The sequence below is a fragment of the Pelecanus crispus genome, chromosome 1 (assembly GCF_030463565.1).
Source record: "Pelecanus crispus isolate bPelCri1 chromosome 1, bPelCri1.pri, whole genome shotgun sequence".
Taxonomy (NCBI): domain Eukaryota; kingdom Metazoa; phylum Chordata; class Aves; order Pelecaniformes; family Pelecanidae; genus Pelecanus; species Pelecanus crispus.
The window spans coordinates 167,263,997-167,280,272 of record NC_134643.1 but is presented as its reverse complement, the minus strand read 5'-3'; the positions used below and the strand labels follow the sequence as shown (position 1 = coordinate 167,280,272).

The window sequence follows — 16,276 nt, the reverse complement described above, 5'->3', positions numbered from 1 at the left end:
CAGGAGAAAAGGAATACTTTTCCATTGTGCGGTACTGCAGCCAGTCTATCAGCCTTACCCCCAGGAAGTAATTAGCCTGTGTATTTTGAGAAGTATAAAGTTTGCCTGGTTTTCTTGTCTTCATGTGATACATTAAAAAAAAAAAATCACAATGGTTGTTACTTTGTGTTCATGGTGCATATGGGTTATTAGCTGTAAGTATATACACCCTAATGCTTATGTGCAACAACTCTTACAAATAAGTGATACGGTTTTCTTTGCCTTTTTTCTTTTATCAGATATAAGAAACTTGTTTCCCTAAACATGGGTGAAACAGAGCAGAGACCAACAGCAGGATCCCGGTTAGGAGCTCAGGAAAATGCTGGGATCAGTACTTTGGAGCATGGACAGAAACCACCTATAACACCTCCAGGAAAACTCGTCTCCATCAAAATTCAGATGCTGGATGACACGCAAGAAACTTTTGATGTTCCGGTAAGGATGTGGAGGTTGGGGTGGCTAAAGATTATTCAGGCATTTCTAAAAACATATGTTTTCAAACCACTTCTCTTTTTATTTCGCCTCTGATTCTTTGGCTAATGAATTCATGTTGCAGAGAAAATGGCTGTTATATCAGCATTAAATAGATGATGGTGTAGTAGAATAACATTAAACAGTGAAGTGAACTGTAAATTACAGTTGTTATTCTGTTTCTGTTTGAACAGCTTCAGAAGAGGTGGAAGTCCTTGGTGGTGTGGGGTTTTTTTTTTTCTTCAAATATTACATCAGTGATTTCCTTTACTTTCTGAACAGTTCATATATTTCCTTGGTGCTGTTTTGCTCTTGATCCAGTAAACTGTAGATCTATACAGATTTGTTTCCTTTTCCTCCAGCAAGTCCTTGGGATGGTAACTTGAAATCATCAAAGTTTTCACTAATTTATATCACTCTTAGTGACACCAAGTGCTCACATGTGTTGAGTACAAGGAAAGAATCACAGCAGTCTCATCTAAAGTTTCTCTGTACAGTCAGTGTCCATTGAAACTAATCTAGGTTTGTACTTGCTGAGTAAGGAAACAGAGTTACTACTGCTTTTGTGTGTGATCAGAAGAATTAGTTTGAATTAGTTTTGATACAAAGACCGATTCTGTTTTACGCTATTTAGCTGTTAGTAACCGCTAATGATTTTAACACGTCATACTTAGGTAATTAACATGTAAGGTTATTGAACACTGTTGCTGTTATGAAAGTGTACTGGAATGTATACTTTTCAAAGTGCTCAGGGTTCAGTGAGTAGGAAACTGGAAACCCGAGTTCAGATTTCATCCTTTGTTACTTGCATTTTATATAACTATGGTAACTGCCATGCCTTCGTTGGCTCAGTTTTCCTTTCCATGAAATGGGGGGTTACCAGTGAGATACATAGATCTTACACATGTAGTGCTCTGTGAAAGCGCTTGTGGTCACTGAACAAAATGTTATCCCTATATTGAAGATGAAGGAATTCGGATAAGGAAAATCCCTGTCGAAAAAAATATTTTTTATCTGTTTATAAGGGTTTGTTTTTTTGTTTTGTGTGTGTACATGTGCATGCTTTTTGGTCTGCTCTCTGCTGCTGTTTGTGACCCAACTACAACTATGTGTTCTGTCTCAGATTATCTTCTAGTAGAAAGTAAATTCTGTGGACAGGTATTTGTGAACTGAACTGTCGTGAAATGCTCGTGTATGTAGCAGTGTGTTATGTTTTTGTGCCCTTCAGAATGCCTATCAAATATCCATAGGAAACAGACTAAAATTAGCATTCTTTAGGTAATCATCGCTGTTCAAAAGTGTAGTTCTGGTTTCAATTATCAAATGCTAATGAAACTTGTGCTGCTTATCTTATGGGGTACAAATATCCCTATTATTCCAGAGATGACTTTTTTTTTTTCCTGCAGCTGCTATTTCACTGGCATGGAAATGACATGCAATTTGTAAGAATTAATAATCCTATTTAACAAACAAATAGTAGGAACTATTTTGGGATCAAGTCCCTTTCATTAAATTGTTTAGAAGCAAACATAAGTAATGAGTGAATGTAATGCACCTGTATAACTCCAGCATTGCTTCTGGGAGTTTGAGAAAACAGTGTGTTTTTGATCTTCAGTATTAGAAGACGTCCACAGAACTTTTGGTTTTTAAACTTCATGAAGACTTGGGTTTAAAAAGCCTCCCTGTTCAGAACACTTCACTATGGTTATTTTCTGAGGCTTTTATTTCATAAATACATCTATTCAAGGAGAGCCCAGTTTTAAAGTTAAATCTTGTGGTGAAATTTGCAGGATGCTTAGATTATAAAGTCTCTTAGAGCAGATTCCTAAAGCCTTTTGTCTTCAAGGGTATGCATAGTCAAATGGAGCAATACACATTGTTTTCAGTCTGCTCTAAAAGCATTAATTTTTTAGTCCCATCTCACAAAACTGAAAAACTTTTAATACATCTAAATTGAGATGTTGATTCATATTGGAAAATCCATGTTCCCATTTACAAGCTTGCTGGTTTTAGCCAGATTGGTACAGTATACACGGAAAAAGAAAGTGACACCATTTCAACAAAATATTTTAGGAGCAGCAAGTGTGGTGGGGGGCAAAGGATGTTAAACATACATGCCAAAGCACATCTGTGGGCTTGCTTTTCAGTGGAGAATTAAAGGTTTTCTGCATGATTGAAGGTCTGAACTACTCTTTCAAAACTTGAGCTGCCATGGGTTATGAAAATAACCTTCCAAATATGATAAAAGTATAAACTGAGAAGGTTTTGTGTTTCCTGCAGTTTCACGGATTTTGCTGGACATTCTTTTCTCTACTAGCAAATGGGCCAAACTTTGAATAGTTTTATTGCTGCTTGTAATGTGTTTTGTAGGATGGTGTGAAGTTTAAGTCATGTCAGTTTATCATTTGCTCGTGACCTCTGTGTAAAAATAGAAGCAGATGCTAGTGCTATTTCTTCCTGAATTTGGCGGAAGTAGTGAAGTAGTTGGGACTGTCCATCTGTCTCGTCTCCCTTCTTTGCTACTCCTACAATTTCTTTCATTACAGGTTCAGCCTTCACATTAGCTAAAACTAGAAAAAGATCTTATCTGTGTGCTTTTTCTTGGGTTTGGTTTTGGTTTGGTTTGGGGTTTTTTTTGGTGGCTGGTTGGTTTGTTGTGGGGTTTTTTTTTTGTTTTAAATTATCTTCCAGAAGACAAGATTCAATACCCTTGCACTTAGGCAATCCCCTTTCTCCCATCGTAAGCTAATGACTTGCTTTTATTAGAGCAGAATCCTTCAGATTTCTGTGTCTGTTCTGTATATAACAAAACAGGAGAAAAACATGACCTATCCCCATTCCCATCCAGTGCTGCTGCTCTTCCGGCTGTTTGAAAGTGAAGTAACTCTGGTGTCATTTGTCCTTCTAAAGGAAAGTTGATTTTTACTGACCAGCTTCCAGTTTTAAGTGTTGTAGTGCTATATAATCATACTGCGTCCAGCTTGTTGTATTAGCTTCTCACAAGGAAAAAAGAATAAAGGAAAAAAAGGGGGGTGGGGGGTGGGGGGGGAGGGAGGAAGAGATCCACATAGCTTCATATGCGCCTGTAAATGATATTTTTTGCCAAGAAAAAAACCATAAAGTATATGGAGAGAGTTTGGGAGACTTGAAAAACAGAAGCCCACAATGAAGCATTTTCATCAATCTTTGTAAATGCAGTAAGGAAGAGTACCTAAGAAAAATCTTATATTCTGCTTGTTGTTAATAAACAATATCTCATTACAGAATATCCAAACATTCCTATATTCCAAAAAGCCAGTGAAAGCTTGAATAGGTAAGCCTGGATCTCTTACACACATCTAGTGTTCCTTGCCAGCCCAGTTAGCTGGTTGCATGACTTTTTCCAAGCAAATACAGCTGTTTGGGGGAGGTGGAGGAAAGGTAGGTGCTGCTGCTTTCAAAAAAGTTTATTACAATGTTACTTTCACTTTGTATTTACTGCCTTTAACATAAAAGGAAAGTATAAAATTCATCAATTACCTTTTTTGAGCACATTTTCATCTATTCTGCTATGAAAAGATAAACTATGTACAATATCCTTCCCCCTTTTAAGTTATTCAGCTTTTTATGACTGTATTTATGTACCTTTAGTTTGAGTCAGTCCCAAACTCTCAGACCAGAGCTGGCTTCAGCTGCAGTTATAGTGCCTGCAAATCAGGCCACTAGTTGAAAGTTAATGATCATTCAGTGCTTGCAGCTGTTGGTCATGGGGTTAGCTTTATGAAGGGGTTGCATGCAAGAGTGGAACAGATTTTTGTCTCTTGCTTTTTGTTTCTAATTTCCAGTTTGGCTGTATTTACTGAAAAAATTAGTTGGATATGCTAACTGAAGACTGCAGAGGTCCAAAATACACCGGTCTGTTTCAGCTAGTGTTTGGCTGGGTTATGACTAGGTGATAAAATGAGCAAATAGAGTCCCTTTCTGCTAGGTAAGAGGACAACAGCTTTAGCTAAAATGAATAACGTGAAGGAGGAAGAACACTTTTTCACCCTTGTACACATAATGATAATCATATATAGATAGATCTTGGGCATTTTGGAAGGTTGACACTTCTACCATAAGATTTCCAGAACCCGACACTGCCGAATAGAAGTTGTGTATTATACAAGAGAAGGTGGAGGGTGTACAGTTCTGTTTGATTTTGCACTGGTTTTATTTCTGCCAGTAGTCTCATCTAAGTCAGTTGGAAGAGAATGGGATTGATTCCATAAAACCATAGTAAAACCTGTGGATTTTCTTGTTTGTTTTAATATGGTGTCCCCTGTAGAGTCAAACCAGTTTAAGTAAAAAGAAATACAGTTTTTTAAGGAACAGTGAAAATAGCTGATGGTTGCATCTACTACTTCTGGGGAAGAAAACCCTTTAATGTTTACTGTTTATGTCATTTATATTATATTTACTTTTATAGTTGTTTCAGTGCCAGAAGTAATCTGCTTTAAAACTACTCCTAAGCAGAAAGAGTCAGTGTTGTTCCTTTCTAGGTAATGCTGAAGACATGACTGATTCTCATGTTAGACTGCTGGGATGATTTGGTGACTCAGACCAGGTTTAACCCTGACTGACATGATGCCTGTCACTGATCATATCCTACTCTTGGGGCAAATGGCGCTGATGTGACTGGAATTATACTACTGATGCTAAATAGAAAGTCAGAGTTGTTTCTTTCCCGTTAGCATCAAAGGTGAGATCAAAGTATTTCACAGGAGGTAAGGATTCTTCTTCTGGTTAGGATCCAGTCTCTTTAATTAAAACCAAAGCAAAGTCCTCTTTATTGTGTCTGGAAGAAAATAGTTGCTGCTTCTTTGTGGCTGTCTTTTGGAAAGACCAAAACATACTTGCCTGTCAGATTACTCAAGTTTATTAAACATCTGTTTTGTGTCTTATATAAACTATAAACTTTCTTTCCCTCTGAATGTGTTCAAGCTTTGTGAAATATGCAGGGTTGGAAAATGTCATCCGCTTTGAGGGATTAACACCTGGTTTCTTAAGCAACAGGAGTCTCTTAATAGAAAGCAGGGTGAGGGTATAATCCTTAGTAAACATCGGTTGTAAACATTTCATTTCAGTTTGCTTTTCTCTTGGAAGAGAAAGGCTTCTTCAACTTTAGGTTATCTGAGAATAAAGAGAATAAAGACCAAATGGTCTTGGTCTACAACTATTTATCTTCCACTGGAGTTCAGCTGTAGTGCCTTGGCAGGGAATTTCTGTGCCCCAAGTCCCAAATTTTCAGAGAGAAGGACTCCATGATCTTGCTGGGGCTCTGTGTCTTAAGGCTAATGTTCTGTGTGGGGTTTTTTTTTGTTTGGCTGGTTTTGTTTGTTTGTGCAGCCATATAATGGTGGTTCATATTCCCTTTGTGGGTAAAATGCCTTCTATGAAGTGTACTCCCCACCAACTTCAGGCCACTGTAAGCATTCCAGAAAAAGCTTAATACTGGAAAGTCTTGATACTTAACAACAAAGATTACATGCGCTTTGTTATAAATTTGCACAAGCATTGTGTTACTGTATTAAATTTGAAATTTCAGCCATGGTTTTATAAATGTTTAAGTTATTTTCTGTAACATTTATGGGTTGTGGTAATTGCTTTGTCCTAGGTATTTACTCCTGTCCTCGATATGCAAATTATAACCAGTGAATAAAACAATTTTATAAAAACAGCATTAGACAGTAAGGCAATGCAGAAACATAAAACTGTTTTATGCTTTCTTAGCCAGCTTCAACTTCAATTCAATATGAATTGCATTTTTTTCCAGCTTAGGAAGTGAACAGCAGGTCAAATGTCAGTTATTCATCAGTCTGAGACTTTCTTGTCTTCTCATGCCTGAAATTATTTGGCCATCACTGTCAGACTATTTCCAATGAATATCAAGCATTTAAATATTCACTAATTGTCACACCAACCCTGCTGGATCTTCTGAAATTGCAAGAAGAAAAGCATTTTCTTCTATAATTCTGAAACACATCAGTTGTGTTTTTCTCAGCAGAAGATTATTAGTAGATACCCAGTAAACTGTGATTTTTGTTGACAGATGATTAGAATGTCCTTGTTGAAAGACAGGGAATTCTAGTGACTTGCGTTAATAATTTATGTGCTTTTCAAAATGGAAAAGAGAATAATCCACAAGCAAAATTCTGTAACCTGGGGCAGCAGGCTGTTTAAACTGCTGATTTCTTTTTTATGATAATTCTGGAGAATGAACAGAATAAGTGGGAATATAATTTTAAGTGCCAAAAGATCCAGTCCATTTTCAGACTGGGTTGATGTATTTGAAGATAACTGGGAAATGAATGTAATTTTCTTGAATGAATTAGCCTAACTTGTAATCAGGGAAGGCTTCTCAAATAATGCCTTTTCACTTCTCTCGGTTCAGCTGACTCACCAAGTCATGCACCGGCGCCTGAGCCGGCACAAAGCGGGGGACGGAGCTGGCACAGGGAGGGGCAGCCGTGGATGAAGAGGCAGTGCAGGAGTGTTTCTGAACACTGCCGCCCTAGCTGAAGGGGTCAGTGAAATCATGCTGTTCGTTTCTGGTAACCATGTCTGTGCCTGTAAGTCAGTTTGCACGGCACTGGTGAAGCTGGATTGATGCTGGGGAAGGGGGGGAGCATGGGCTCCCTCCCTAGCTATGGGGTCTACCCCTCAGCCACCCTGTCTGGAGGTGGCAGCTGTCCAGGGAACAGTGGGAGGTGTTTGCCATCTTTCTCCTCTTCAAAGTGTGAGTGTATGGGCGAGTGGGTCCTTAGTGGCAGAAGTGGAGGCTGATGTGGCTAGGACTATGTTTTCCTGGTTCAGGGGCAATGGGAGGGATGTTCTGCCCCTGGTCAGAGGAAGGAGGGGAGCTGAACTGCCTGTTGTGTGCTTCCTTCCTTTGCCCTGAGACTGAGGTTTGTCTCTTGTGGCTTTAAAGATTTTTAAAACTAGATGTCAAAGCCTCAGCTGATCACTATTTCCTTCATAGTGCGAAAACATGGTACCTTCAACAGGCTGTTCATCACACCCATCTCGAACGTGTATTTTAGGATGAGATTAATTGCTCTCTGGAGGTGCTTGTATATCCCTGTAAGGGGAGCATAGGACGATAGCTTAGACTTCATTTATCATCTAGGCACCTAGCTTGTTCCACAGGAATTCCTTTGTTTCCTTTTAGTTCCCAACCATGCCAAAGTGATATGTGAGTTTTCCCTGTGCCCCATAGCTGTCTGGCAATGCTGTCTAGCTTGGATATGCTGGGGTGAGCAAATTATACCTGCTGGTAGTGCTGCTTTTCTCTGTCCTAGCTGTAACAGGGAACAGCTGTAACAAAAGAAAGTGTGCTGTGAAGGAACAGTGCATTGGTGCTGTGCTGCAGTGGTGCACATGCATGCCATGATTTTCTCAAGCCCGTTCTTTGTCAGCACAAGGTGGTCAAGCTTAAGTTACTTTCCTTAAGCTCCGTATGAAAAACAGTCATCTCTGCTTCTGGCCATATGCTCTGGAGGAACATAATAAATGACCAGGATAAGCTTCTGGGAGAAGATAGCTGCCTTCCTCTTCCTCCTCCTTTTCTTCCTCCTCCTCCTCCTGAAGTGTGATCGATTAAATAAGTGTGTGTTGTCCGTAGCTAAAGAAGTGCAGCATAAGTGTGATGCTTTGCCAGGAGCACAATCTCATGTTAGACCTCGGGCATTTCACAGCACACCCAGTTTATAGTCCTGCACTGAGAAAACTTGGGCTCAGATGCAAAGCACCACTGGTGTGTGATTGTATCGCAGAGCGTGATGAATGGCCATTCAGAGCATTGTGAATTTCAGTAACTTAAATTGCAAGTAAAAACGTATCTCCCTATAACTTGTTCTCTCACCTGTTTGAGAGGTGAAGGAACCTTTATTGTGGAATCCCTGTGTAGTTGCTTTCCTCCATTATTTTGAACAGAATGGAAGGCTATCTGTGTAAACAATGGCTTAAGCAGTACATGGTAAAAGAATAGCAACAATTTGTAAACTGTCTGTTCATTTCTCTTTCAGTGCATTCTCAGTTGAATGTGGTCATGTGTAACCAATTTTTGCCTGGTGATAACACAACCTGTTGAAATGCCTCTCTCCAGGTTTATTTGCCTGCTATGGATTCTTTGCTCTGCATCCAACCCTGCTTTGCCTTTTAGCTTGGGATGTTAATTTTCTCTTTTTGCACTGGGATTCATCTCTTTGTTTGTCAGGGGTCATCACCTGTGCTTTTTCTTTCTTCAAACCTTAAGTGTGCCACAAGCCTTCTCTTCCTCCCTGCTTCTGCAGGACGCCTGGCTTGCTCAGCCAGTGGAGCCACAGCCATAGCAGCTGCTGGAGGTGGCATTCCTACCTGCTCTGCTGCGCTGGCAAGGATGCTTGTCTGACTCTGTGGTAAGGCAGCCCGTGGGGGCAACCCTGCATAAAATGCTTTGGTTTTTACCAGTTTAGCTACAACCAGGAGCTTGCTACAAAATCAGATAGATGCTGATGTGGGTGCAACAGAGAGGAGGGAGGGGACAGGACCATGTTAGCAGTGGTTCAGACTTGGGTAAAGCTGCTGTGGAAGTACACAGCTGCAGAGGTGGAGGGAGAATAAACATTAGCAACTTCTCCAATCCTTAAAATGCTTAAGAGTATGAGTTTATATTGGTTTATATTTTAGCACTTCCTTGGTTTTCTCGTTGGTATCTCTTGTTCCTTCCTTGCTTGGCACTAGAACATGCCACCTTATATTGCTTATCCTCATTGTCCTCTCCACCTCTCTTCAGCTCCTTTGCAAGTGCTGGTTCAATTCCTTGCTATTGGTATTCTCCAAACAAGCAGGTGATAGCAGTGCAGAAAGACGCGGCAGTCCTGGGTGTATCTCCTAGGTCTTCAACCAGCTTCGTTCTGATGATGATGTCCTCCCTCAGCGCAATGTCAGGTTGTTGTATTACAAGTCATGCGTTGGAATGCATAGGGGAGCAAGCACTCATCGCTTTTAAAGGCTGTATTTGCACTGCAGAACTGGGAATGTTTTCTGCACTGGCATAGTCAAATTCTCATCTGTACCCAAACTCTGCAAGTGGGATGATCTATCAAAATTTTACCTAAGATAACTTGTGGTTTTAAAGTGAAATTTGACTAGCTTAAAATAAACTAAAAAACCTGCAGCTAGGATGAAGTGATTAAAGCAGTTTGTCTTTGTCTAATCTTGGTACAATCTAAAGGGGCTCCACCAGTTCCCAGGTTTAAAAGCCTTCAGAAAGACTTAGTAATAGACTGCTTACCTGTGAACTTGTCTCCACTGCTGCCACGAGGTGCCTTGACAAGGCTGTGACTACTGTACGCATGCACAATTAAATGTTGCCTTTTACATGCCAATGCATAAATCACATAAAATGCATGGCTGCAAATGTCTGCTAAAGCCTTTGTACATATTTGAGTAAGGCTAGTGTATTAAAATCATTCTTGGATAAATATGTCAATTTTTGAACAAAAGGTGATGCATGAGGCACACATCAAGCACCAGATAACTCACTGAATACAAACAGCAATAGCAGAAGCAGATTACAATATCTCCTTTTCTTATCCCTATCCCCTAAAAGGAGGCTTTGACTGATAGAAATTGCACAAACATAACGCTGCCAGAATATAAATAACAAATGGTGAGTTATGACTTAGTGCCAGTTTACTTTTTGATGGCCTGTTGACAGATGCAAATATTCATGCAGTGCACAGCAGCAGGCAGTTTTTCTCCTTATTTCTTTCACTGTTACTTTCTCACCTGGCTTTCTGATTGGACCTGGAGTCGTTTCTTCTTTTTTCCTTCAGTTTGCCTTGCTTTTATAATTCTGGTCCTGTTCTTGTGCCATAATGTCTTCATAAGTTTCCTGATGAATTTATTTGTAATAATCTCCATTTAGTAGATAGTGGACAGTATTTGTGTGTAGATGTTTCTTAGTGTTCAGAGGCTAGTTCTTCATGCATAAAGGGGGACATCTTTTGCTCTTAAATGACTCTTCACATTTCATTGCTTCATTACCTGGTGCAGATGCTCAATTTTACTCCCTTCTGTCATCTCACCCTCATCTAACTTCTCAGTTTTGTATTTTCTTAGAAAACATCCATTTTTGTATCCTTTGTAGGAACGAGTTGTATAGCTCTTTGTAATACCAGAGTTCTCCTTCTGGTCTTTTACAAGGAGTGCATTTGGGCAGAACAGCCAATACTGGATCTGGAGTGACTGTAAGTTTAGGGGAACACCTTTGCTTTCTGATTACCGACAGGGATGAGCCCAGTCCTCAGCCAGGGTACATTGTCTTAGGTTGACTGGAGTTACCTGAAATAAGCTGGGTTACGTTATGAGATGGTAAGATGCAGGGGTATTCTCTGGGAGTGTTGCCTCTTGGAATTAATCTCAGATACCACAATTTTCCTGAACAGGATTGAAATAAAAGGGATTTGGCAGAATTAAGTAAGTTAATACATGTACATTGAGGTGAAAGAGAATGCTTTGTCAAACCTTATATGGAAAGATATCTTACAGGAATTGTAAAAGGGCCTTATCAAGTAGTTTCTAGTGTTGGATTTACACAACCAGAAATAAATGTAGCCTGGTGTTTTATGCTCTTAGATGTTCCAGAGTAATTCAGAAACACCTCTACACCCAGGGACAAACAGTGGTGGCTGGCAAAAGAAAACGTTTTTCATGAAAGCACGTGGATGCTCACTCATAGCGTGATACAGATTGGAAGGGACCTCTGGAGGTTCATCTGGTCCAACTCTTCACTCAAGGCCGGGCCAGCTGTGAGTGGATTGCTCAAGGTCCCTAAGACATACTGTGAGGATTCGGGACTACTGTGTTTTAGGATCTTTTCTCTTTGAGAGCCTTAGCTGAAGTTCAGAGTTAAACACTTGAAGATCTGTCACATTTGAGCCTGCAGCTGGCAACTCTGAGGTAGAAAGCTTGAGGTTTCTGTGCGGCAAATGGGCATTTGCAGCCGTATCTGTGTGCTTATAAAAGAATCAAGGCAGTAGTGGTTTTATACGAGAGAGATGTCATAAGCTTGCTTATGTTCTAGAGTTCGTCAAACCCTTCAGGTTTTCTTCTTAGTTTTTTACTTCATGTCAAAGGATTACTTTGGGTATGTGTGCTTTGAAAGACTATGGAAGACTCTAAAAATAAAATTCAAGTGGAAAGCAGATGCTTCAAATGGCTGATTGTGTCACAACATGTTCAACTCTGTCATTTTGGCAATCTCAGGAAGAGCAACGTAGAAATATCAAGCTGCAGGAGAGCAGGCTTTGTGAACGGGGGAGACTTTCATAACTGCAGCTGCTTAAAAAAAGTCAACAACCCCCCCTGTGAAAATCTTGTGAAAACCTTCTGGATTCACACCAGCTGTGGAAGAACTAGCTTTTCAGACTTTTTCTATCAAGTCAAACTAGATTGCTCTTGTTAGAGAAATAGAATTAGGCACAGGTAATCTTTTTGTTGCACTTAACATAAGTTGAGTCTAGTTGTCGCCATTTCTTTTTGTATCTGTTCCACGAAACAAATAACTATGAACAGATACATGCCTTTCAGTGGAAAGGTCACTTCTCTGCAGAGCGTTTTGAATCTGTACTGCTTGTGCTTCATTACAGGGAAGATTGCATATGCGCAATTTAGCCAGGAGAAGTGACAAAAGGTTACTGAGGAAACAGTTCAGCATTTTCTTGGGCTGAGGGAACGAATCTTTGAGGGAGTCAGTTAACACTGTTGTTGATAGTTGCACCGAAATTACTTACTTCCCATAGAGGTATAGCTGTGAAGTAAATTGGTTGTGTGTGTTTTGGGTTCACTGTTTTTATTTTTTTGTGTGTTGGGTTTTTTTTTACATCCCTTTGAGCTTCTTATATTTAGGATGCTGTGGGGGAAGAAAAAAAACCCCAGAACACAGGTCCTCAGCCTCCCTGGTAATATTTTACTGAGAGTTAAACTGAAAGTTAACTCCTTCAGCACTCTCGGAATTAATTCACTAGCCACTGCCTGTTAAATAATTACTTGAAAATTGAAATTTTTGATAAAATGGAACTTGTTCACCAGACATGAACAGGTCATGTAAAGTAGCATGAAAGGATTAAATAACTGAAATAATTAACACAAACTAATACTTTTGAATCTGTTGATAGCTTAGGTGTTAACGTTTAAATTTGCTTTTTCAAATTAGCAAGATGTTTTAACAGGAGGTGCTCATTTAACAGGAGATGCCTGGCTAATTTGTCTGTGAGTTATGATGATTCCTGAAGATAAAGAATTTGTCCTCCTCTCCCACAGACATCTTAGCACCATTCATGGGTAATTCATCTGTCCTTCTTAGCCATCAGATCTTCACATTGATACTTCCCAGGTGAACAGATGTTACCAGTTACTGTTGTTTTCATCTGGAGACATCTGAAGGCCCTGAAAGGCTGTCTGGCGGTGTTGCAGATTCCTTTGAAAAGGTCATGCATGTGGAAGGCGATACCATATCAATGAACTTACTTCATGTAGAAATGGTCCAAGGATCCTGGGCACTTCTTGCCATAGACTGAAAACCACTGCACTAGGACTTGAAGTGCTTGGGTATGTATACAGCCCTGTTACTGCAGCATATAAACTACTTTTTACTCTTTTTCTTCTGTCACAACTGTGCACAGTATTCTGGCCCTGAAGAGCACTGTAGCAACAAGTGGAGCCCTCTTTGTAGAGGAAATGCCTTTGCCTTTGCTTTCAGGCTTCACTCCAGGAGTGGGTTTCTTTTGCATTCCTATCCTGATAGCTAAGAGAACCAGAGAGTGAGCTGGAGCACTAGGCCCGTGGTTTTCCACACGCCTCAGTTGTTAGCTGGGTTTCTGGCTGTGTTTTAGGCTGTTCCAAGGAGATCGCTCTGAGATAAGACTAGCTTTGAGTGAGAACTTGTCCTGACCTGCAAGTCAGTACATGCATTTCTAGTCTTTTGGGTTGGGGTTGCTCCTCATCCTCCAACTGCAAGGGTAGCCCTGGGGTACAGCTGAAGATGCGGCAACTCTTCTAGCATGCCAGATAGTAAGCCTGTTGGCTTTGTTTTCTTTTTATGTTGTTTCTGTGTACCCTGACCCTCTCTGATGAAATCACTTCATGGAAACATAAATGCCCTACTGAGTAAGGCTGGTGGTCCTTCTGGCTTAACATTTTGTCTCCCACACTGGTACACGAGCTGGCCCCTCTGCCTTTTTCTTGTTATTTCCCAGCATCCAAAGTCCCTTTTGAACCTGCTGATGCCTCCTGCCTGCACAATCTTCTGTGGCGCAAAGTTCTAGCAGTTTACTGCTGCTTATGGAAAGAAGCTGCTTCTTTTACCTCATCTAAACTGATGTATTAGTTTCATCAAGTGTTGTCCTAATCTCTGCTTTGTAAGGTTTGAGCTATTCTTTTTAAACTGCATCACAAAAATGGGCCAATTATTATTATTGGGGATGATTACGTTTTAGTGAAAAATAATCTCTTTGGTTATTGACTGACTAGCGGAGTGGTAAGTGAAGGTGATGGGTCTTTTAAGGGGAGGGCAAATCTACTTTGGTGACAGATCAAATGCAAGCAAGAGAGTGATGGAAAAAGGGTAGGATAGGTGGGAAAAACGGGCATCTGAAGATGCAAATGTGTAAGGAAGTACATTAAGATAAGGGGGGAAGAATTGTTCTGAACTTGTATAAATCTGTAACTTTCCTGAATTAAATTTTGGTTTTTCAGCTGTACGTGCAATACTGGTGGTCTGATGCATTCGTGTCTTCAACATCACAGCATGACACAGTCACATAAAGGAAGAGCATTAGAAAATAGAAGTGACTGCACAGTGCAGTCAGTGTCAGAACTGGAAGCAGAATCCCTCTCTTGCTCCTCTGTTTAATTGCCTCCTGTCAGATCCTTACACAGAGCAGAGAGTTAACGATGTAGCTCTTAAACTACTGCAAATTTTAAGTCTGTTACATTAATATGATTATTTTGAAGTAAAAGCTGTAGCTAAGATACTGCTAAGGCACAGTTGCATATACAGCTGTAAAGTTACATGCAGCCATAGCATAACTTCCTGTTCCTTTCTCTCCATGTTCTGTAATGGCAGAAGGGGACTGATCTGTTGATTTTATTTTTGGCAGTATCAATATGGGTGTCAGGAGAATGATCTTTTAAATAATAGATTGAATCCAAATTACAATGGTCTAAAATATATTCGAGTGAAGAAAATACCTTCAATAAAAATACTCCAAATAACCAAATCAGTACAGGCTGTTACAGATATCCCAAAACAATGGACGCTTGACTTCCAAAATGAAACCTAAGTAGTAAACTTAACAGTAAGGTGGTGCAAATCAGCTTATGCCAGCTCCATACTTTTAAACATGGCAGGCTGCAGCAGTTTAAGAAGAAACACAGGCTTCTGAAAATGCAAGTGATAGAGAAAAGAACTATGATTTGCGTTTATTTTGATTTTTGAACCTGTTTGTCTGAGAGGCAGTTTAATGTTTTGAGTTCTCAGAATGTGGAAAGATTGGGAAGTTTCAGTCCCCTCCAGGAACTGCCTGCCCCAGCTGCTTGAGGGAGTTCATCTTCTACTTGGCTTCACATCTGCTCATTGCCTCTCTCTGCTGCCCCATCTTCATGCCAGAGCAGGAGCCCTGTGGTTCCCCTGGCCCCTTTTGCCTGTTCCAGCTTCTCATTTCCTAGGCTCCTGCCCCTGTTTCAGCCTGTTTCAGCTGCCCAGGGAAGAGCTGCCATAGGATGCCGAGTATTGCTTGCCATGTGAGTGCTGGCCCTTGGGGAGGAGAGGGAGGATGGTGCAGTCTGGCTCTTGTAGGATAGGCTGTCTTCTCCAGAAGGGCAGGGAAGTGAGGCAAGAGCAGCTGGAGCAAGTTTCCCAGCATCCGGCTGAAGTGACCAACAAGGTAATTCCAAATTACCGGAAAGGTAGGCTTCCTGCTGCCATGGCAACAGAAGTTCCAGTCCTGACCGAATTTGTGATTCATGGAAAAAATAAGGTAAGAAGAATTGGCAAGGCTAGTCCTGCTTATTCTTCTGTGCTTTCATTTTCAGTTTCTCAGCGATGCAGTGGTTGAGATAGAGGTATTGAAAGGGAATGTTAATGTTTAAAACAAAATTGGAAATGTTTGGTTTTCTTGCATTCTTTTTAAGAGAGTGGAAACCTTTTCATCCTTGGTACAAGAAAGCTTTTATTGAGCCAAGCTTGAGCTAAATATGATGAGAAATCAATAAAACTTGTAAGTAGCTTGAAGGTTTTTCAAGTTTGCATGAACTTTTGTCTGGTGAGCCTTTGTCCTGGAGAGAAAATGTTTAGCTTGAAGGTTAAGATGAATTAGGTGACTTTCGATTATCCAAAGAATGAAGGCTGTGTTCGTACCCTCATTCCTGTTCTTTTGCATATGGTTCTTTCATCCATTTGGTCTGTGCTAGTCAAGGAGGAGGACTGTTTGAAGAAGGCACTATAGAGCACTCTGTCTCTCATCCAGCAACAGCTGAATGCTTTATGGAAGTATATTAAGTCCTTGACAGGAGAAGGTAGCCAGCTGGCTGCTGCAGCAGGATGTTCTTGTTCTCCCTCACAACCGAAAAGGAGGAGTTGGCAGAGTGCCTGCTGAGCTTGCCGGGGAAGAGGGAAGGCACAGACTCTTGCAGTATTTTAACTAGGTGGGCTGTTAACCAAAAAAATAAAGCAGAAAGCACACATTTAAAGTCTGCCCAG

At 40.4% G+C, this 16,276-nt stretch overlaps 1 protein-coding gene across 5 annotated transcripts in view; it reads left to right on the top strand.

Annotated features, from left to right (window-relative positions):
* The first annotated feature begins 303 nt into the window (after positions 1–303).
* Positions 304–16,276, top strand: part of FARP1 (FERM, ARH/RhoGEF and pleckstrin domain protein 1) — a 172,761-nt gene continuing 156,788 nt past the window's right edge. For all 5 annotated transcript variants that reach the window (XM_075716494.1, XM_075715744.1, XM_075715057.1 and 2 more), the window contains exon 1: positions 304–474. In XM_075716494.1, coding sequence (XP_075572609.1) covers positions 304–474 — 171 coding nt within the window. The remainder of the gene's footprint in view (positions 475–16,276) is intronic.